Source organism: Onychostruthus taczanowskii, unplaced genomic scaffold (genome assembly GCF_017590055.1).
Source record: "Onychostruthus taczanowskii isolate IOZ18803 unplaced genomic scaffold, ASM1759005v1 scaffold167, whole genome shotgun sequence".
NCBI classification, from domain to species: Eukaryota; Metazoa; Chordata; class Aves; order Passeriformes; family Passeridae; genus Onychostruthus; species Onychostruthus taczanowskii.
In genome coordinates this window covers 892774-916835 of record NW_024498873.1, presented here as the reverse complement: position 1 = coordinate 916835, position 24062 = coordinate 892774, and the positions used below count along the sequence as shown (strand labels likewise).

The window sequence follows — 24062 nt, the reverse complement described above, 5'->3', positions numbered from 1 at the left end:
GAGGTTAAACAAGACCAAGTGCAAGGTGCTGCACCTGGGCTATGGAGACCCCCAGTATGAACACAGGCTGGGGATGAACAGATGGAGAGCAGCCCTGGGGAGAAGGACTTGGGGGTGCTGGTGGCTGAGAGGCTGGACATGACCCAGCCATGGGCACTTCCAGCCCAGAAAGCCAAACGTGTCCTGGGCTGCATCCAAAGCAGCGTGGGCAGCAGGGGAGGGAGAGGATTCTGCCCCTCTGCTCTGCTCTGCTGAGAGCACATCTGGAGCCCTGCATCCAGCTCTGGGGTCCCAGCACAGGAAGGACATGGAACTGTTGGAGTGACTCCAGAGGAGGCCACCAGGATGATCTGAGGGATGGAGCACTTCATCTATGAGGAAAGGGTGAGGGAATTGGGTTTGATTAGCCTGGGAAAGAGATGGCTTTGGAATGACTATCATAGCCTTTCAGTACCTGAAGGGAACCTACACCAAAGATGAGGCAAGACTATTTACAAGGGTATTTAGCAACAGGACAACATGGAATGGGTTCAAATTGAAGGAGAGTAGGCTTAGATTAGATATTAGGAAGGAATTATTTACTGTGAGAGTGGTGAGGCACTGGAACAGGTTGCCTAGGAAAGCTGTGAATGCTGTGGATGTTTTCCCTGGAGCTGCTCAAGACCAGGTTGGATGGGGCTCTGGGTAAGCTGTTCTAGTTGAAGATGCCCCGACCATGGCAGGAGGGCTGGAACCAGATGATCATGAAGGTCCCTTCCAACCCAAATCATTTTCTCAATCTGTGACTCCCACTGAGCATTTGGCACAGTTTGGAGTGCTGAGTGAGGCCTTTGCTATTGTCATTGTGCAAGGAGAGTTGTTTGTTGCAGCTCTCTGTGTTCAGCTCCAGAGCCATTGAAGGATTTTCCCCCTCCCTGCCAGGTTCAGGCATCTGGGACACCCAGGAGGTGCACTTGCAGCAGCAGAGGTGAGCTGGGAGGTGAAACCTATTGAGGAGCTGAAATGGTTTCCTTCCTGAGGGACCAGGGCATTTCTATCACTCTTTCTGGGTCTAGGCAATGGCCATAGTACTTCTTCCCCTTCTAGAGTAAAACCTGCTGATACAATGCTGGTGAAAGATAGCAACTCATAACCCCAGCTCCTCTCAGGCACAGCAGAGAAAAGCATGGCCACAGAGATGGACAGCTGCTGTCCCATCTGCCTGGACAGCTTGAAGGAGATCAGCTACATATTTCCATGCCTGCACCAGTTCTGTTACACATGCATCCTGCAGTGGGCAGAGAACACACCCAAGTGCCCTCTCTGCAAGAGGAGGATTCTATCCATCCTGCACTCAATGGAGACAGAAAATGACTACATGGAGCATGTGATTGCACTATCTGAGACACCATCCATCATTGTCCACCAGGCGAGAGGAGACCCCAGACACCTTGACCTCCATTTCTCTGGAGCATCCCAAACATGGGCTGCAGAAGGAGTGCCCAGGCATCCCATGGGCAGCCTCCAGCCTGAGGAATGGATGGTACTTTTCCGGGACCACCCATGCCTCCTAGATACCCTGTTGCTCTGGGTCCGACCGAGGCTGAGGCAGATCTTCAGGAACAACTGGATGGAGGCAGACCTTGTGGAGGATACTGTCCTGGACATCCTGACCAATCATGGAATTGATGAAGACCAGCTGGTTCAGATGCTGAGAGTGTCCCTCCAAAACCATGCGGCAACATTTGTGCAACAGCTTATCCGCGTTGCTGCGCGACAGTGCAGCAGGGAGGCCTGTCGTCTGCTCACCCACCAGCCCTATCTCCCTGCCCAGGTCCCAGCCCTTCTGACAGCCCTGCAAGATGCACCATGGATGAGGTGCCCAACACCCCCTCCTCTGCCGTGGATGGGGATTTCAGAAGCTACTCCTCTGTACCGATTACCATCACTGTTGGAGCAAGAAGAACCCCAGGAGGAGCCAGAGGAGTCTGTTCCTGGGTCCTCCACTTCCAGACGGAGCAGTGACCCCTCTCCTGAGGGGCCATGGTGACCTCTGAAGAGGCAGGCAAGTGGTCCTGGGGTCTCTTCAGCCACCCCTGCACCTGTGACTTTGGAGGATGCCTCAGAGGTTAGCCAAATTGGGACCAGGCCACCAGCTGGAGCATGCACCAACCTTCTAGGGCTCCCAGCCCCTCATATCCAGCTATTCAAATAAAATCAATGCAAGGAAACTCAACAAAGGTCTCAATATTACAAGCAGGACAGGTGGCATTTCTGTCCTTGTTATTTTTCCATCAGACATGTAATGACCAGCTACAGGCCCATTGCTGTAGCCAGCCCCCGGGCAGACATTTCCAGCAGGGGGGGTCTCCAGGTCCAGACTGTGCCCCACAGCCCATCACCCCAGGTCACTCATGAGCACTTCAGTGCCAGCCCCTGCCCCCACATCCTGGTTCTCTGCTCTCCTACCAGCCTGTGCTGCCCGGTGCAGCCTCATTATGGCCACGACCAATTCCCTGCCCTGCCTGGAGTCATGACTTGGTGCTGCTCTCTGTGTCACCCAGGGTCATACCCTGCCAAGGCAGGAGCCCCTAGAAGTTCATGTAGGAGAAGCACAAAGTCCTGGGAAGGGACAATGCCAGACTGGCACATGCATCAGGCTGCACAGCTGGTGAGTAGCCAGGACAAGGCAACCATACTGCCCTTAAGCACAGATTATCCTCCCACTGATCCAGATCCAGCCTCAGTGCTAGTATTTCTGCTCTGCTTAGAGAGGGCCTATCTGTGCCAGATGGATGCCAAGCAGCTGAAAGCTTTGTGTTTGTTTAGTTTGGAGAGAAAGGGGTGGAGGGTGACTTCACTGCTGTCTACAGCTTCCTGAGGAGGGAGAATGGAAAGGGGTTTGGTGATCTCTTCTCCCTGGGATCCAGTGGCAGGACATGTGGGAATAGTTCAAAGCTGCATCAGGAGAGGTTCAGACTGGACATAAGAAAATATTTCTTTGCTGAGAGTGTGGTCAGACACTGAAATAAGCTCCCTGTCTGGCAGTGCCTTAAAATGCCCTACATGATGGGCTTTAACTTCTGGTCAGCCCTGAAATGGTGAGGCAGTGGGACTAGATTATCATTGTAGGTCCATGACAACTTGAAATATCCCATTCTGATACCTGTCAATACCATCAAATAAGTGGTGTTTGCCCTCTTCCTCTTTATTTTCAGTGACATAAATATTATTTAATGAAAAAGCTAAGAAGTTTTTGCTTAAGTAATCTCATTACAGAAAATGAGAAAATTTAAACAATTCCTTCCAGTCCCATGCAATAATATTTCATATATGTTGTCTGTTATTGTCACTTGTCCAATATTGTTTTGCTTACACAAATATTGATGTTTGCTTGTTCACATTTTTAACCATGAGGCTTTTATAGAACATATGTCACCAAGTTATTATTGAGCACAAGTATTATCTATTCATGTGTATAGTGTCAAGAACACAGAGGAAGGAAAAGTGTTCTGCTACAATGACCATCATTGCATTTTATCATCTTTTCAGCTCTTAGGTGTGATACAATATTACACTTTGATATTTTCTGATTTTTATACAAAGCATTAATGTCTCAGCTTTCAGGGTTCCATAACAGAACTACCAGGGAAATGAATGCATTATGTTCTCAGCATATTTATATACCAAATGTAAGAGAATTTTTGGAGGTCCAGATTTTTAGAAACTTGTTTAGCATCATGCCTCAGAATGTAGATATAATGGATACTGACGCTGGCACATACAAATAGTGGGGTAGCCTGATTGTTTTATGTGTAAATTATTGAGATGCTCATTTGCACTTCTAAGAATCTGAATAACATAAAAAGGTCTAATAGCTGGATAATGTTTTGAGTTGTGCATTGACTTGTCAGGGGAGTGAGGGATTGTGGACGAAATATTGACCTTGTAATCTGAATGTTGGTAGTATTAGATGGCCATTTAGCTTCCTCAGAATGTTTGGACTGATGCAGGCTTTTTCAGATAAGGTCTCTTTCAGATGCATTAGAAGCAGGGAGGATGCTTGCATGCAGGAGACATACCCGCAAAGTCCCATGCCCTGTGCTCTTCCCAGGCACTTCTGTTTGTAATCCTGTGGAGCTCCATAGTATTTCAGAGGGAATTACTATAACTAGTGACAGCATTGTGATCAGTGCATGGGTAATAGTTGGGCAATTAATAACAAACATAGAAGCATTCCCACTATTTTTTGGAGTCCTAAAACCAAAATGTCCTTTGACACTTTCTCTTCCAAGCAAATAAACACTATGCCTCTACTCTGACCTTTTGCTCCTAATTCACCAAGATTTTCTAGAGGCTGTCATTGAATAAATATTAGTTGAGTATCTCGCTGCTTTCTGTTTCGCAGTGAGGAAGTCCTTTACAGTTCCAGTGATATGTATAAAGTGACTTATGTACCACTGTTGTCATGAGAAGTAGCCTTAGAGGTAGAACAATCAGTAGGAATTTGTGCCAGGAGGGTACTGTAAAGTGTCTGTCCTGGCGATGTTACTTCTCTTGAGTGAGTCCTTCTTGTACTCAGAAAAAGTCTACTTCATCAAAGGAAATGGAACTTAACACTGAGTTAAAAGCCCTAGGATTCTGCCTGATGTTTTTAACTTTTGATTTGGCATGGAAATGGAACAATATGTTACTCATTCTTATGTAAGAAATACCAAAAATTCTTTTGTTGCATTCTTGTAGTTACCAATCTTGTATTGTGCAATAAGCTATCAAAGTATTTTTCAAACAATATGGTAATAATAAAGGCCATATTAATTGGATTCTCAGAGTTTCTTGCTAAATTCAGTGTATACAATTTTCAACAGCATATTCATGTACTAGCAAGTAGAAAAGATTTTTAGCAGTTGTTTTAACCAAACTTCAGGAATGCGTTTATTGCACAATTTTGCATTTAAGTTGCACAGATGTGGTTTTGGTCTCATAAACTACTCAAATAGACATTAGGGAGAAAATAACAAGAGAAGAATAATCAGGAATTATCAGTTACCTGTCTCCTATTCATGAATAAGGGCATATTGGACTGTACAGAATATTAATAAAATGTAAATATATCCCATGCAATGCATAAGTTTTACTGAAGACAGAAATTTGAACGTATTCAAAAAATCATAATATTTGGGCTCAGTATATGTATGGGCATATCCACAATTCACCTCTCTGTTAAAATATTGGCATTGAGAGAACATGGGGCTATATTATTGTGTTTATACACAATTAAGTTAGACAAATTTAATGAAAGAGCTGTACACACACTTTGCATTGTTAATTAGCCACCAGTCAATATCACTAGGAAAAAGTTTATCTTGCTAATCAACAGTCATTTTTCAGACTTATTTTCTATGAAGCCCTTCACACTAACAATTATCATGAAAGAGAATTTATACTGCTAAGTCTCAGAATTACCAGTTTCTGTATGTGGCCTTCCATAACATTTGTAATTGAAGACACTAAAATGAGAAAGATTCCCCTTTTGCGATGTTTCATGTTGTTTTGTCAATTGCTGAGTTTACAACAATTTTTGTAAGTCAGAGTATGTTATGCCAGTTTATTCACACTTAGATAAAGCCCATTTTGTGCTCAAAAACAACCTTCTGATGTTCCATTGAGACTAGATGACCAGCCAGGGATACTTTTTCCATGGCGACTGATCACGTTTCCTGCAGTGCAAGGAAGGCAGGTTGGAAGAGCACAGCTGTCTGGTCCTACATAACTGTGTCCCAGCTGAAGGCTGGAGCAGGGCAGTCCCACTGCATTCTTTCCCTCCCCACCCCCACAGGGTGACACTCCATCTTTCCCATTTCACATCCCGAGGGGAAGCAGGCTAAAGATGGGCAAGGAGGGTGAGGGCTCTGCATGAGGAGGGCATCTACACAACAGTTACTGCAATTGAGCAGTTCAGAGTCAACAGCTGTAGCCAATAATGGGGCTTTGCATGTACCACCCACACTCTTGCAGTTTGTACCTTTAATAGGTATGGGAAAGATATTCCAAGTATTAGATGGAGAAACAACAACTTCAGCTCGGGAAGATCGGTCATCAACCAAAATTAATGCCCCTGTATTGGACTATGATGATGAACATAATAGAAAAGCATGTGGTAGGTTAGATCTGGTTTTGAACAAAAGACAAATTATTTATTTCTTTCTTCAAATGAAGCATAACACTAAGGTATAAAGGGAGTATAAATAACATCTGATTGTGCTCCTAAGCTCCATGCTATAACTTTCTTGCAATGACATCCTTCAACAAATTAACTACATCATTACTGTTAAGTATTAATTGCACAAAACAGATACACAAAATATATAATGAGCTAGAAAGAGGACAACATTCTTCCATTATGACAAACAATTCTAACAAGAAATGGAAAAAAACCCAATAGATCTAGGCTTACACTGATGGCAACACTGAGAGTTTTAAGTCCTCTCCTTGAACACATTACATGTGATAAATAATATGCAAAATATTTAAAGAATTTTATTGTTGCTTACAGAAGATACTTAGCAAGCAAGGAGACAGTAGCCATAACTGCCTCATGTCTCATATCCCCATCATTCAATGCAAATTTTTACATTTCATGCAATAATCCTGAGCTTATTTTCAGTAACATTGAAATGTCATCTATGTTAATTACCAAATACATACAGAGCCCAGCTATGGGGTCTATTGTATTATTAAGGCATGAAAAAAGAATAGCAGTTTATCAACTCTGAATGCCACAAATACAGCACAGCAGTTAGAAGGCTCAAAAAAGCTCAGAAAGTACCAGTGATTTCTGTGCGAAGGTCCTCCCAGAACACAACTGAATCATCAGTTCCTGAAAAGGCACAGAATCAAATCCTGTCCTCACTGACATCAGGGAGTTCTGCCATTGCCTTGACTGCTGGACCAAGCTTCAGAGCTATCAGGAGTGACTCAGACTCCTCTTCATATCCCCAAAAAATTGACAAACTTCCTCTCACTCAAGTCAAGTATTAATTTAAAAAAAACAATACCTACATATTGTTTTGTTAATTAGTATTTTAAGCCTATGGAAAGGTTCAATTCATTATACAGTATGGCAATTAATAAAAAGCCTTTTCAGAAAAAGCTTATTTGTTAGTCTGATTTATTAGTACGTTAAAAGAAGGGGGAAGTATCATGAAAAGAACCTCTGCCAAGTTATGCTCTGTTTATGGATTAATTTTAGTTTTAAAATGAAAGATTTTGGTAAGCCGAACCAAGGATATGTGATACAATTCTAGACTCCATGGTTCAATGGATCTTCTAAAAGACAAAGAGCACTGCAGCCCTGTCCAGTCGTCAAGTGAAGAACTCATCATCTGCACAAGTTGTAAGGGGCTAGCAGTGTCTAGATTGTGCAGTTCTTCACACAGTCTCTATTTTACATCTGAGAAATTCTTGCAAAATGCCCTTTAGCAAGCCAAGATATTCCAGTTCAGTTAATTAAGCCATTGAAACCAGGGACAAATTGCTGGCAAGACTTACTTCATGCATAATTGCATTATGTCCCATTCTGGGAACTAAAATAGCAGATGATCTTTAATTCTGCAACTGCTATTGCCTAGCCTTTGTGTAAGTATTTACCTAGCTGAGCTCAGAGTTTACAAATCCAGTAGCCTTATACTTCATGTACAGGTGGCCCATGGTCTGCCACAGACAGAATGCTGGTATGCAAGAGGGGTTGACTTTCCATGCCTGCACCCCTTGCAGATGCAAGCCACCCCTTGGCAGAGATGGTGCCGTCCAATTGTGTCACTGCAAGGCTCTGGAAACTTTGCAGATGCACAAATCTGACTTAACTAATTTCACCTAAAACACCAAGTTATAATATTGAAAAATTGTTTGTCACACTAAAACATTCAGGAAACTCATTACTGTCTCATTTGAGACTGAAGGAGAAAAAAAAAAAGGTTGTTGATATTAGTTACTGGGTTAGAATTTGCAGGGCTTTTGGTTAACTTCTACTAAGAAATAAGTTAAAGAAGGCTAAGGCTATAAATTGGTACTGTTTCATTTATAAATATTCACTTTACTTCTCTTCTAAAAAACATGTTAAGGAAAAAGGTGGCCAGAAGGATCACACATGTTGTAAATTGTAATTTGGCTGTCAGGCTGCAAAAGCCAAAAATGTAAGTGAAGTTGAGCACAGTGTAAGAAAAAACCCAGTTTTTAATTAACAACTTATTTACAAGTTCATAAAATCAACTGAACTGGAGTAGATGTTCTATGTTTGTCACCAATATTTTATTATAACTGGTAACTTGCACGCTTTGTAGTAGAACAAAAAGAAATTGAAGTCCACTATATACAGCCCTTGTACAGGCTACTTGACTATACTCAAGGCATAGTGATCATAGCACAACCTAGTCTTCATAATAATTTGTGCACAAAAAGACACCAATCAGACATTATGTGAACATTACAGTGAAATGACATCACAAGTCCAGTGAAAATTCAGCATCATACAAAACATATTGATCTACTGCAAATGACATCTTTTGAAACAATAAGCCTTTTTTCAGTAGTAAATTAACCAGAGTCTGATGCAGAGATTTGTGTAGTTATAAGTCTTTTAAGTGAAGCAACCTCTGCAGATAAGTTTGCTATGCCCTGCTTCAAATAGAGATTCTCTGACTCAGAGACATTGTAGATATTGTCTTTTATTTCAACAACTCCAGTTTTGCAACCACTCTGAATTTTAACGTTGAGTTCCTTCTGATGCCAGAGTTCTGGTTTAAGTGACCAGTCTTGGATATTAGTCACTTGAACCGAGAAAGGAGTGTGAGAAGAATGCACCAAGTTTTGTGCACCGTGTTTTTCAAGCTCAAAATGCCTTTTTGAGGACATGTCAATGGGTGACGACAACTTCTGCGTTGCATCATAGTCATTATCCACTGCTTCCACTTTAACTTGCATGGCTTTGGCTTTGATTCGAAGCTTGTGAGGCAAAGCTGAAGAATTCACTTCTGGAACTTTAACTGTTGCGTGAACATTTTTATGTTCAACTGGGGAATGAATTGGACCCTTAGGAACCTGCTGTTCATCTTCTCCATCAGATGACTTTCCAACTACACCATCATCAGTTTCTGACGTTCTCGGGGAATTACTGGAGGACCTATTAACTTGCAAGAGAGGAGGAGAATGTGAGTACACATTAAAGGTAGCTCCCATGTAGTTTGGATATATGGACGCTTTATATGAACCTCTGTCATCTCTTGGCTCTCTCTCTAATTCCATGGGCTCCTGCTTTATAATCTGGAACTTATTTTCAGGACTTCTGCAGTTGCTTTGTATACGACTTGGTTGGGTATGCTCTACAGTTGATGTTTCAGATACATCAGACATTGAGCTTTGAGGAGAATGTTTAATGACAGAAATACAACTGCTACCAACTATAGATGGTTCATGTTCATCTACAAATGAGTTAATATTTGATTTGGAACTCTGATAATCTTGAAAATACACAGTTGTTGAGCTACTGAGTTTCTGTATCTCTTGAGCATAGGCCGCAGAACTAATTAAACCAAACTTTAACTTCAGTGAAAGCAGCTCTGCCTTCAAAGTGGCATTCTCTTCTCCCAGTGCAATTAGTTTGTTCTCTAAGACAAGGTCATTCAGTCGTCGCTTTTCACGAGATCTTTTGGCAGCTTCATTATTTTTCCGCCGTTTCTCCCAATACATAGCATCTTTCTTTTCATCTGGAATGAATTCTCGCTTTCTCCGGCAAGCTGAAGATTTGCTCTTTCCACTACTTGCTTCAGTAAGTAGTATATCTTCATTTGTAGACAATTCTTCAGATACTTCTGCTAAGGTTGACTTAAGTACCATGATTTTGTCCACATTGCTACTTGTGTCAACAGGTCCGTGCTCCTTTTTAAGGGTCTGCATTTTTCTCAGCTGCATCAGAAACAATTTGTAGAAGATCTACAATCAGCCACAGAGCAAGTTATCTCCCCAGTACTTCTCACTCCACACCTTGATATATACAGCAATTTTAAATCCACACACATTCTTCCTTTTCTTTCATAATCTCAGACAGAAATGTCTGTCTAGAACCAATTTTCTTAGCAGATTCAATGGGAATCTTCTTAAAAACCTGAAATAAATAGAGAATTTTATTACTCTTTAGGAATTGCTGGATCAAAACACATAAAAGTAGCCATTGATAAATATTTCAGAGAAGAATTTGGTTCATTAAACCTGCTGTGATATGAAGACAGCTTAACACTGAAACTATTGATATTCTAAATTTCATGACACCTAGAGGTAGAAGATTTGCTTCCAAAACAAATATTATGTGATTCAAGGATGAATCAATTAAAAAACATTTTGAGAGTTTTGACACCACAGTAATGCTATCATAGAGCCTTCCTTGACATCACTGGCCAAACTAAAACCTTCCAACATTTCAAACTGCAGGCCATGAAGCACATTGATGAGCAGCATTGCAAAGTGTCCTGTTCCACATTAAAGCATCTCTTCTGAAAACAGCTGTGGTGTACGACTTAGAAATACAATATATTTGGGTCCTTCAAGGATTAAAAATAACATAACCTGATTTAGAGAAGGAGTGCTTTCTATTGTCTTAAAATACCACCATTATCCATGATCCAACACTTATCTATTAAGCATTTAATTGCTGCTTTTGAATCCTGAAAAAAAAAATATACATATATATCTACATGCAAGTTTTTTTATCCATCATATTAATTCAAACTAGCAAGTTCACACACAATTTGGGCAAGTACCTAACTAAAAAATATGACAGAAAATTATGTGATTTTCTAGTGTCATAGAAAGGAAACATTAAAATCAGTATTGAAAGATACATTAGAGAAATAAAATTTAATTCAAAATTTTCATTTGACAAATGTTGTATTACATCAAAGTTTAATGTCATTGAGGCATGTGCTCCTCCAGGAAACAGTATTTGCATTGAAGTAAAAGTTTATACCCATAAGTCTTACCATTAACAAATAAAAATTAGCTTAACCTTTAGCTTCAGACATTTTACTCATGAAATATGAACTTAAGAGTTTATATTGGCCTTTGTTTTATTTAGTGCGTTTTAATGCAAAAATATTAAGATCACTTGGTCTTGATCTTAGACAAAAATTCTCAGTATATGATTTTTTACAGTCAATCACATTCCTGGTGAAAAGAATGTAGTATGCCAAGTGCTTTTATAGAACTGACTCTCAAGTCTGCAATCATTCTTGCCTGTATGACCAGAAAACAAACAAAATTAAATAATCAGCCACTTCAGATTAATGTCTCTATTTAATGGGAATGTTTTTACAATGGCTAATGAAACTAATTTTAACATTATCAGTCAAGAAAGTTATAAAAGAATTAATGAATTGTATTCGGCCAGTTTCTCTTGTCTTTTCCAGAAGGCCAAGTGGAATGAGCGACAATGTAACAATTAAGCGGGGTCATAAAGACTAAGGTTTCAAGCTGGGTTCTGTTCCATCAAACCATGCCAATTCTTCCGTCATGAAAAAATTAACACATTTAATAGAACAACTAAGTAGAATTTACTAAAATCCATGCTAAATTACTGACATGTAACTATTTGTCTTTGATAATACAGCCCTAATGAAAAATAGAGTTAGACACCAAAGACAGCATCTAATGTTTTAGTGCAAAAGCAGCACCACAAATTGTCATGTTTGAAAAGAAGAAATATACCTCAAATACACAAACAGTTACATAGTTAGACCTGATCCAAAATTTCAAGTGGACTCAAAAGGGAGCTTTCTGTCAAGATGGAAGGAGCTGGATCAGGTTTAAAAATAACAATGAACCCTACCGCAAAGTAACATCTGTTTCTCCAAATTTTCATTACAGTTTGATTTGCTGAAGTAGGTGTATAGATATTTTGTCTGTTTCACTGATTCAGGGAATCAATTTTTTAATTAATATGTATATAATTTTAAACCTAGTGTAACTCAACATTTAAAAAAATCATTGCTGAAACTTTAAAACAACAACAACAAAAAAGAGAAGCCAAGGCCACTTGACTTTTTGTCACATTTGTAGAATATTCAGTCTCTGTAGCATCATTTTACACTAACAGAATACTGGGATTTCATTTCATTATCCTGTAGAACTGGGAGTACAGTTACTGATCCATAATTGTCTTGATCCACTACAATCACTGTATTCCCTGTACCAGTAGCACACATATTTCATGGCACGCAGCAGGAAATTGTATAATGTACTCCACACCTATGAAATCATTACTTGTCTCTTAGTATGTATCTCAGCCAACTCTCACCTGAGCAAAAAGTGCTCAAAACAAATTTTGTGAAATTTCATGTCCTTATCAGTTCACAGCTCTTACTGAATTTAACAATACTGGAGAGCTACACTCAAATCAAAATATTTGTTCGCCCAGAAAACACACACTAATATGCATATCTCATCATTATTATTACCACATATATATATATATATATATATATATATATATATATATAGAGTGTGTATATATATATACACACAAGTGTATATATATAAATGTAGATGTTCTAGGCTATATGGCGCATATATATATATATGTGCCATATAGCTTAGGTAGCATAAGAAGGAAGTACTTATAGAATCATTGGATATTTTAGAAGAACAAAACCATACCTACACAGATAAATACTTTTTTGCCCCCCATAATATTCCCATCTTTTATTTCCATGTGATATAAAAGCAACGTTTAGTCTTGAACAAGATTGTATCTGGATAAGTATTTGCACCTTGTCTATCAGTATGGTCTCCAGCTCAAAGCTGTTCTGCTTCAGTGTTTGTCCAACACTGTGGTCTAGGAAAAATACTAATAAGAGTAATAATAATTAGCAAAAAAGTTTCTGGACTGTGGGTTGTTTTTTTCCTAAATGAATGTAGACTAATGACATAGTTCATCAATATGATCATATTGATAGATAAAAACACAACTGCAAATATCCTCCTGCAAGGTTAAGACTGGCACTGAGCTGAACTTAGCCCAACCAGCTGCAGAGTTCATGTCCCTTGTTCCATGGGACATCTGCAGATTATACACTGGAATGGCCCAATCGGCTCACTGTAGCACTGTTAACTCCTGTTTTAGCCAGTCTCCTTCCTGTACACATTGTTCCTGGCACAAACAGACAGAATGTAAGTAGCATGCAAATATTAAGCATGTACCAAAATGACTGTGTTTTTGCATGCAATATTCAACTTTGCTCTCTGCCGGAGTCCATCAGTAAAGCTGTCAAGACAGACATGTAACCCACTGACACAGTCATTCGAGTTTGCTATTAATGCAGTTACACCTAATGCCATTACTCTCCTGAATGAACAAAACAACAAAAGATCTTTAACTCTGTCTGTATTTCTTGAGCACTTTTATCATGGTAACTGGGACTGTGGCTTAACACAGAGGAGTCAAAACCCTTGTTTAGTTTCATACTTCTAAACACTTGTTTAGAAGTTTCATACTTCTTCATGTGGATCAGCCCAATGCTGAGTCTGTAAACGAATTAAATTCCACCTGATAATGGCAACATGCCTTCAATGGAACCAGACATTTCACTTCACTTCACTTGCATTTTATAATTCCATTGGAAAACATGAGTATTTAAACATAAATTAATGAACTGTAATGATTCCTCTGACTACATTTCAAATTCCAGTATTTTCCCGTATGATTAATTTTTCAATTGCTTTATCACTCCCTCATAAAGTGTTATAAAATCAACATTTGGTTGGTTGATGTTAATGGCATTGAGTGCCAATTCTACAATGTAATAACACTCGACCCTATTAACTTAATTACAAAGCCAGTTTTGCTCCCCCAGCAATTTTGCCATTGACTTCAGCAGAAGCAGAATACAATCCCAGATCCAAGTATTAATGAGACTGTTGTATAGGACTCATACTATTGAAGCAAAAAATTATGCATGCAGAAATCACAAAAATTAATTTATCCATGGGACCTCAAAAAATACTGAAGTGACAACATGGCACATTCAAGATCTGATACTGGGGATTTATGTATTCACACTGTAATAACTGAAAGGTCTCAAAGTTTGGACAACAAGGCCACAAGCTTGATCTCTTCTGTGTAATTTAACTACATAAATAATTTCCGCTTTAGAGAACGTATGGGAGCCTCCTCATGTACCTAAGCTTTTCCACAGAGTAACTGCATGCTTTCATTTATATTTAGCAAAATAATTCATGCTATTTCCAAGCACATTTTTTCAAACATATCCTAGGATAAAATGACTGTTTAATTCTACATCTCTAGCATTTTGATAGTGATTCTACCACACTAAATGAAATCCTATCTAGCATTGGATGCTCAAGCACAATTCAGTTTTGTATCATTGTGTCTACAAAAGGAATACATATCAGTCCTTAAAAATGGAAGATTATAACAGTTACATATAGCTTCTTTTGTTCTAGGAAAAAAACATGCCTCTACCGTCACCACCACTATATGGCACACTCTAGAAAAACAATTGCACTCGTCTTAATGTCTCTGCTTATTTTTAGTTGATGTTTTCCATGTTTTGCATAAGTATCCTTAATTATATAACTGCCAGCATTCTGCCCCAGTTTATCAATTTTGAAAATCTGGCTACATAACAGATAAGCTGCTATAGAAATTGTTCATAGATTCAAAAGTTACCAGTTTGCAATCCAAATTTTGTAAAACTGAAAGATATATTTTGCACTTTATCTTCAAAGTATTCCAAAACCAGATGCTATCTATTTCAATACTTTTATGAGGTACGGAAAAAATATCATTCTCATCACACATGGGACAGAAAGCTGAGTTTAAGCTCAGATGGTGCATGCACAGCCTTCCTAAACACTGCTGAAAAATTTTGGAGATACTCTACCTCTACTGCTTACCACAGACGAAAAATATGCCATGAAACTCTGCATCTAGAAATATCCCTATCTATCATAATTCAGAAATCCAGGGTATTTCTGATCTCCACTGAAATCCTTCAACATACTTCTTCTTGCCCTTTACCTGTAACAGTTTGTGAGTTCATGTTCCCGTTGAAGAAAAGCTTTCATGCTGGATACGCTGAAATAGTGATATCTCTGGGACAGATTTGTGGGCCAGAGGGTCTAGACAATGTAGAACAAATGAAGGTAAAACTTTTTGGGAATACCTAGGTGACTGCATTTTATGCTATGATGTTCACGTTATCTGCAGTCACAAAGGGGAAAATCATTCACAATACAAATATTGCCTCCAATTTTTGCTGTTACGTAGTAATGTGCATAAGGACCATGAATTTGTTTCAACAGCATGAAGCAATGCAGAAGTATCGCTCCTGTATGCAGTTTCCTTTTCCTACAACTTCATGGACATCCTAAGTGCTTACTGTTTCAGGACCAATGTGTAATTAGGTCAGTGGAACACTGATGATGATAACTTTGTACAAGATGACCCACTTTTGCTAAAATGTTGATCGTATTATTGAAGGGAAAAAATAGAACATGTCCACAAAATATATTCCATCGGGCACATCAGAAATCATTTATTATGACACTGTTCAATCAAATTTAAGGAAAAAATAAGTAATATGATCATGGAACTTGAAATACTATTGCAAATTCATATTACTCGACTCCACATTGTACCCAGAAAGCTGATGTCATACATAATTTTTATGAAAGGCTTTCTTCGTTAGAAAAATTACTTAAGTTACAGTTTATCTTAAGAAGTACAAATTAACTCATTAAAGTATGGCCTGCTTACCAAAGGTTAATTACAGAAATAAGATTTCTATTTGGAGAGCACAAAACATATGTTAAGGGTAACTGTTGTTCAGAAAAAAAGTCAGTGAAGCTTAATAAGTGCCAATTTGTCCCATATTTTCTTTAATTTCCTTTTGAAGACAGTATGATTCTCCCAGATCTGTTCATGTTTCCCAAAACAAGCCATTTATTGCTCTGGTTCAAATGGTCAAAAACAAGATCTAAGAATATTACTGATAGCACCAGGTGAAAATTTAAAACTGAGGAGGAAATAAATATATCTTGGGTAAATATTTAATTACATATATATAATATATGTAGTATACATATGTAAATACACAATTTAATAACACCATATCACTTTCCAGTATTTTAATAAAGCCTCAGTAGAAACAACTGCTACTGAAGTTACAGTACTATGACAGTATGTTTCTCATTTCAATAGTTACTTGACAGCAGGAAGACCTAGACTGTGAAAAGCTATAACTTAATAGCAACCATGTTCTGGAAATACAATCTCAGGTTTCCTTTAGCTACAAACCATTAAAAAAAAAGCCCACAAAATCAAATATTAATTATTCTGACAACAAATAGCTTTCTATTATTGAACTGTGTTCTTAAAATGCCAACCATGGACCAGACCTTCGGCTGACCTAAATTTATATGGCTCTATTTAAAGGCAGCAGAATAATGTCAATTAATCCCAACTGATGCTCTAAACATGCATCTTGTTATATAACAACTGAAGTAAATATATAAAATAAATGCTAGCTGTAAATTGTTGTTATCTACCACTCACAGCAGACAGAGCAGAGAAATAGCAATATTTAGAGCTCCAATTCTGTGAGATGGACCAGACCACTTCTCCCATGCTGAGCATTATTTTCTTTGCTGGGTTGCATTCCACTTACAAAGAGAAGTCTTGCAGCACTGGCATCTATATTGTCAGCTGTTGTGCAGACACCTCTGTAGCAAAAACTGGTTAATTATTCAAATACTGCAGGCCAGACTGAAAATTACACCAAGGTGGAGCAACTCAAGAAAGGGAAAAAAGCCATGTCTTAAATAGGTATTTTTCCTAATTGAATTTTGTGACATATATTCAATATATATATTCTATCTCATAGTATGCTATTTTGGACATGTACCAATTCAACAAGTGAATTAGGAAAAAACACAAGGTATCTAAGGTGGCTTTACATTTATTTCAGACCTATCTTATAATACAATTTTTAAATAACATTGCTTCTACCACATTTTTAGTCAAGACCAAGTATTCCCTTGTTTACACAATCTTGTTTTTGACAGACATGCTTATCATGAGTATTAGACAGTTACATTATCTTGTAGCTACTAAAAAAATATTTTCAAATACTGTAAGGTAATGCTTTAACACTTCAAAATACTAACACGGAAATCAATTGTCATTTTCTTTTAGATTGGACTGCAGGAATTGGGCATCTATTTGCATTTTTTTTTCTATTACATAGCCTAAGCACATTTATATCTCATAACTGGCTGTAATGATCATGGCAAGGTCACCTAGAAGAGTCAATTAAGCTGATGAGTCAGATACATTGCTTAACAGTGTGTAATAAGACTCAAACAGAGGATTTTATTGTTCATATTATTGCATCACAGTGATGTTATAACAGCAGCAAGATTGCTGTCTGGAAAAAAACTATTGCATAAGCCTAGTTTGCATAACTATTTGTTAAAATAAGTCAATTTAAAATGAGTTAAAGGTTTATTTTATTTAAGAGTTTTATTTCAAGATAAAGGATTGGAAAAAAGCAGCATGGTGCTGAGACATTTCTCACTCTCTTTTGACTCTATTGCAATAGATAGAATGTCTGTATGTTCTATAAAATTCATCCAAAGCAAGGCAAATACTGTTCCTTCTTAACATGAGATAAGCTCTTTGGAGGTCATGTAAGTTCATACTGCCCATGGGAAGATTCTTAGCTTCTTGACACCTGCACATCAGTTTCTTAAAAACAAAAACAAACAAACAAAAAAAATCCCCTCCTCAAACCTCAAAATGCAAAACAACTCCCACCAGAACAGCAGAGGCTTGAGCCTTTGGATGCAAATTCAGGAAGCTGGATATTTTGAAAGCTAGTTAAGAGTCCTTTGGAGCACGAGTTAAAAATATAAAGTAAATGAAAGTGGAGGCAGAACATGCTAAGGCTTATTAGCATTTTAACAAAGACAGCTACAATGTGAGAACTTTTGTAACATAACCGTTAGTGCCAATGTTATTAATGATCCTTATTCAGTAGTCCTTGAAGTAGTTGGTTTAAATCAGGTTTTTGGGCCAAAACACCAAATCCTTATTCATTCGAGTTTCCTATCAAAGTCAACATTTTGATTGAATAAGAACCATAAAAGCAATGCACATAGCAATATTTCAAACGAGGCTCTAGATTTAATTAATTACTGAGGAGGGCAAAGATAACTCAAAGTAGGTTACATACACACTGGAGCAAACATAACGAAACTAAGTGCAATCATTCAAGTTACAAGGACAACAAAAAAAAAAAAAAAAAAAAAAAGGGCTGTTTTTAACACAACAATAACTCCAAAAGAGCCTCACTGTCAAGGCTGTACTTGGCCCCAACAATCAAGTAGCAGAAAAGTTTACGCAAGAATATTACATTTTTAAAATACTTTGTTGCTTCTTATACCTACTTCCTATAGCAGGTACAACGAACATAAAGCCTGTGGCTGGGGTACTCGGGAGATTTTTGGTCAGAAGCACAATGATGTTGGTTCCACGTATTGGAGAACCGTTTTAGTTATTAAAAATAAAAAAAAAAAATCAAATAAAAGGCAAGTTTTCGTCAGCAACTTTCAAGCTATGCTTCTATCGAGGACACAGCACAAGCTGGCCCCAAAACATACAGCCACTGCGACGTCGAACTGACTTGGGAAAAAAATTAAATTACAGAACTGGGCAATGATGATTTCCCCCCCCCCCCCCCTCCATTTCCCCCCCCCCCCCTTTACGATGTTGTTGTCGTTCGTTACATAGAAGACGAAAGAAAACGCTCAGCTCGTGCCTACCTGCGAGGGCCTTTGTCTGGCGATCCCTGCCTGCAGGCGACGGTGGGACTAGGGGGGTGATGGGCAGCGGGGTGGGGACGCTCCGCGGGGCGCGGTGCGGCCCGAGCTGCGGAGAGCGCCCGCCGCCTCAGCGCCGCTCGGCCCGCACCGCGCCCACCACAAAGGCTGCCCGGCTGGGCCCCGCAGCCCCCTACGTGACCGGCGGCGCATGGCCCCGGCCCGCTCGGCCCCGCGCTATCAGCCCGCCGCCCCCCCGCCGCCGCCGCCGCCCCAGCCCAGAACAAAGGGCTGAGGGGGAGCGCCAGCGCCCCCAGCCCTCGCTCGCCCGCCGCCGCCGCGCCCCGTCGGCCGCCGGGGGAGGGAGGCAGCGGCGACCCCCGAGAGACTCAGGGAGAAGGTGGACGCGGAGGACTCGTCGGGCTCCGCGCACCCGCTCCGCTCCACCGCCCATCGGTTCTGTCACACTGACCTACTACCGGCGGCCGCCCCCGGAGCCCGGCTCCGCTGCCCCACGGGGGCCGGCGGCACCTGGCCCCAGCCCGCCGCGGCCGTCAAGGCACGGCCGGGACGGCTCTTCCTCGCCCCTCCAGCGCAGCTGAGATCTCCCGTAAACGCCTTCCTTGCTTAAATCAAGCCTTTCCCGTTTGGTTTGTTTTGGTCTGTTGTTTTGTTTGGTTGTTTTTTTAAAAATTATTTTTCATTATTTTTTCCACTGAAAGCCCGTACCGGAGAGATGCCACGGCGTCTAGGCGAAACGCCTTCCCTAAAAAATAAATACAGTCTGATCTAAAACGCCTCCGAAGGCGTAGAGTTAAAAATCCGAGCAAATGCCTCGAACGTCTTACACACGCATGGCTCTGGAGAAAAGACCAGAAATAGCACATGAAGCCACAATTGCTAAAACGCGAAGGGGCTAAATATAGACCCAACACAAATCTCGTTTTAAGGCACCCGGCACGCAGCCGGCGAGCGCGCCTCGCCTCCCCACTCACTCAGTTGTCTACTTCCCTTAATAAACACACTTTCACAAAACCTGTTACAGTTACGGGTTTGGGGGCCCTTTTTTCGGGGCGAGATTGTCCTAGTTTCTTTGTAGGGAGATTATAAAATCGCATAATTAGCTCCCTCTTCCCAGCCCGCTGCCAGCATATTTTGTGGTTACATAATGCAACATTTCCAGGAACTATTATGCGATCGGTCCCGCAGCGCCTAAAAAACAGCGACAAAAAGTGACGGAAAGGGCTGGCTGAGACAAGCGCAGCCCCGGTCCCGGGCCGCTGCCATTGATCCCGACTGCCCGCGGGCAACATGCCCCTACGCCGCCCGAGAGAGGACTGGGTCTGGCCGGCGGGCTCAGGCAGCAGCTCCCGCTGGTTTTGTGGACGAGGCACAGCTGGCGCTGCCCGGGACCCAGCCCTCCGCCCCGCACGGCGTTCGCCGCGGCAGCTCCGCTCTCCGCCGGCACATTATGCAACGCGGAGAGCCGCTCCGGCGGCGCTGCCCAGGGCTCGCTGCGAGGACACGCGGGGGGCAGCGCGGCACGCCAGGAACGAGCACGCCCCGACAGCGAGAGCCGTCGGCCGGCATCTCCCGGGCTGCCTCCCGCGCCACCACCCCTCCGCCGAGCCGTCCGCCGCCGCGCAGAGCGGGGCCGCCGACGAACCCTTCCCCGCCCGGCGGCGGCCGCAGTTGGCTGGGCTCCCCATAAGCAACCGCCGACCCCCGCCCGAAGCTAGAGCAAAGCACCGGGCGGGCACCCTAACTTTGTACGCGCGCCTTCCTTCCTACCTGCAGCGCGCCGCGGAGCGCCGAACATTCCTCGCCCCGCGCCGGTCCTAGGGCTAGTCGGGCGGGCGGCGGAGAGGAGCGGGCGCGGTGCGGTGCCGCGCCGTGCGGGCGGCGGCGGAGCGGCGGGCGGGAGCGCGCGGCGGCGGCGCGGGGGGATGTGTGTTAGTAGGTCAGGGCTGCGCGGCGCGGGGCTCATAGCCCGCATGCCGGCCGCGCCGCGCCGTGACTGGCGGCCGCGCTCAGCCAATCGGCGCCGGGCGCCGCCGGTAGCCGGCCAATGGGAGCGCTTGGGGGCGGGGCGGGGCGGGGCGGCGCGCGGTACAGTAGGTCTGTGTGCTGCGATTGCATAACCGCCGGCGGGGGCAGGGGGCGGCGCGGGGGGTGCCCGCGCTTACGTAACCGGCGCGGCGGCAGCGCGCTGGGGGGCGCTCGCCCAGCGCAGCCTCCGCCCGCTGNGGGCCCGAGCGCCGCCTCCTCGCCCCGCGCCGCCGCCTCGGCTCCCGCCGCGGTGCCGGAGTGCGCGGCGTTACGGGGGTGTGTCTGCGCGGCGTGCGGAAACCGAGCCCTCACACCCGCCGTCTCCACGCCATCGAACAAGGACGCGGGAGCCGCGCTCCCGAGGCGCGTACCCGCCGCCTCGCCACGCACACGGGCGGTCCGCCGGCGGATCGCGCTGCGGCCGCTGTCACTCGCGGAAAGCAGTGGTGATAATCGTAAAAGGACGAGGAGGAGAGGAATGGCAAGGGGAAAGGAGCCCGCTGGCGGCCTTGCCGGGGCGCCGCTGGCCCTGGGCTCCGCGGGCGCCGAGGTTTGTCCGCCGGCCTTCGTGGCCGTCAAGGCTGAAGGATTTCGGTGGCGTTGCCTCATCTCCGCCCTCGCCTGTGAGCTGGCAGCGCTGAAGTGCTGCGCAGAAGCGGGGACGCACTTGGCAGAAGCTCGGTCGCGCTGGCCCTGCCGCGGCGATCCCCGCCGAGAGCCCCCGTCCCCGCGGGCCGAGCCTTGCCTCCCAGGGAGCCGAGGTGCCGTGGAGAGCCTGGCGCTGGTTTGTCCCCTGCTCAGCCTCCGTTTTAGAAAGTGACACATGGCCAGCAAGAAATCCAGTTGTCATCCCAGAATGGGCTTGAATGCACACGTTTGATTAGGTGTGAGATACGTATCTTACTCTTATCCTCACAGAAGGTTTGTATCTACATCTGTTTCTTTTTTTCTTTCAAAAGTAAAATTTATGGAGACAACAGAAAATTTTATTTATTAAATCCTAGTGCCAGAACGTAAATGATTCCTGATTTCATTCTGTTAAACACTTATCGAAATAGTATAGTCCTCACCAACATTATCCTACATTACTCTGTCATCCTGTATTTATATGTCAACAGAGGTAGCCCTCTGAAGTAAAGCAAACCTAATAGAAGCAAATTCAGAGTATTTTTTGTTTATCTCAGCCCTCAGTGTTTTATCACATGTACCCATAATATGCCCACAATAAAATCTATGTGCCTTGAATCCATTTCTACCTATGTCCCTGCATTATTTAATATGAAAGGTCTAATAACCTTTACTCACATTGGTTTACCCTTCTTCCTTCCCTATTTCTAATATCTAGCATATGCAGCCTTGTTAAAGGTAACGGACTATGGAACCCACTGTGACAGAAATGGGGATTCAAAAGCAGCTCGAGTCCGAGAGATCAACCACTGCCTCCACCTGGAGGCTGCACAATCAGGTTTTTGTTTTTTTTTTCCCATGCTTCCACTTGCCAGTGGATAACAGCCATGCAGAGACAGTTGGCATCTACTGGAAATGTCAGACATGAGATCCAGCAATAAGCTTGAAGACCTGCTTGCTCATAAATATTGGTGGCTTACTTAAGGTCTTAGGCACACTGAAGAACCTGTGTGAGGAATCTTGTGTGGCACACATTATGTCCCACACATATTGTACCAATCCAGTGCACTGAGTTCTCAGGACTGTCAAAAGCCAAAGTAAATCGTGAAACTTCAGGCAGTTTTAAAAATTAAATGGTACATATTGTTTTCACAATAAATGATTTCTTATGGTTTCTTATGAATCCTGGGTATACACTTTTAACAACTTCAATTCTCTTATCTAGAAGAGAAAAAAAAAAAACAGTAGTTGAAATTTGCCTTCATGACTCAGGTCCTTGAAATTCTAGAATTCTAGAAAGAAGTCTCCAAGGCAAATAATATCCTTTCTATGTGGGTGAACAGTCTTGGAAATAATATTCCAGATGGAGTTTGGTCACCTATTTGCTTATATGTTTGTCACTAATTATAATCAGCCATAAAAACAGACCTGATCTTTCTCCCAGATTAGTAGCAAAGATGTTTTCTATATTTTACTTTACTTCTGTTGGTGAAGGTCAGGAAAGTTGAAACCTTTTACAGCAAAATCTGCTCTTACTCTCCAAATCTTACAGTGGGCACTTGACAGATTCAGGGATAAGGTGGGTTGCAGGGCTGAATGCTTGCTGAATGTTGAAGGAACATATTCACCATTTTTCCACCTCTCCTGGGTTACAGAAAAAAATAGTATGGATGAAAGACATAGCTATGTGTATTCTGCACAAAAGAAGTCTAAGGCTTTTGGGAAAACTGTAAAAAAGAGAATCTTTCTGTGATTCTCCTCTGCTGGTTTTCCTATGGGAGGGATGAAGTAGGGCATGAAGATCTTCAGCTAAATTCTCAGCTGACTCTAGCATCGTATGATTTATACTTGTTTTTGGACAGCACAATATTAATTTCAACTCCTTTAGATTCATTGGTATTTATTGCTACATGACTTGAACTCTCTTAACACTACCTCTGATTTTGGCTTAATGAGAATTTCTAAGGCTACACTGAGTCATAGCACTACATGCAAGTCTAGAAAGGCATTTGAGAAGCAACTAACAAAAATATAACAGAAGTAATGCCTGTCATCTCAAACATTGGTTAACACCTTTGCATTCAGTTGTGTCCATGCCTCTTGGGCTTTCCATAATATCAGCTTTGAATATGACCCAACTTGTAATTTAGAATCAGATGAAAATAAAAGTTCCAATGTGTCCAAAGAAAAAAGGCTTTCGTTCCTCACTTTTATTATAGTCCACGTACAGTACAATGTAGTAATTGAAATAAATATGGAGCAAAATAAGAATAAAATGTTTCTTAAGATTATGGTCTACTAAACACAGTTTAGTGATTTATTTACATGTGTATACAGACACACATGCTCTCTGAAATTAACTAAAGAGATGGTGACTTCTGCTGTTATCCTTGGTTCTCTTGCATTGCTTTCTTTATATCTGTAGGAGGTTTACTACATAGCAATACAATTACAGAAAACTGTATTCACCAATCTTTTTATATATTTAATGTGATCAGTGCTCAAAAATGTTTAAAACT

General features: G+C 41.9%; 2 protein-coding genes across 4 annotated transcripts; one reads left to right on the top strand and one right to left on the bottom strand.

The window, feature by feature from the left end:
- Positions 1-6149: 6149 nt before the first annotated feature.
- NFIL3 (nuclear factor, interleukin 3 regulated) lies at positions 6150-20812 on the bottom strand. Of its 3 annotated transcripts, none has more exons than XM_041399616.1 (2): positions 20659-20812; positions 6150-10141 (listed from the first exon to the last, which is right to left on the bottom strand). In XM_041399616.1, exon 2 carries the CDS (start codon positions 9946-9948, stop codon positions 8575-8577), a length of 1374 nt encoding a protein of 457 aa, XP_041255550.1. In that variant the 5' UTR covers positions 9949-10141; positions 20659-20812; the 3' UTR covers positions 6150-8574. The 3 variants fall into 3 exon arrangements, with proteins under 3 accessions (XP_041255550.1, XP_041255552.1, XP_041255551.1); XM_041399618.1 differs by lacking the exon at positions 20659-20812 and adding an exon at positions 19340-19476; XM_041399617.1 differs by lacking the exon at positions 20659-20812 and adding an exon at positions 18871-19006.
- Positions 20813-20935: 123 nt separating this feature from the next.
- LOC121333353 lies at positions 20936-23093 on the top strand. Its single transcript, XM_041399619.1, has 2 exons — positions 20936-21837; positions 22262-23093. Exon 1 carries the CDS (start codon positions 20936-20938, stop codon positions 21734-21736), a length of 801 nt encoding a protein of 266 aa, XP_041255553.1. The 3' UTR covers positions 21737-21837; positions 22262-23093.
- Positions 23094-24062: the final 969 nt, after the last annotated feature.

Excerpts from the sequence above, each read along its gene's own strand:
- NFIL3 (XM_041399616.1), bottom strand. The coding sequence starts at position 9,948 with ATGCAGCTGAGAAAAATGCAGACCCTTAAAAAGGAGCACGGACCTGTT.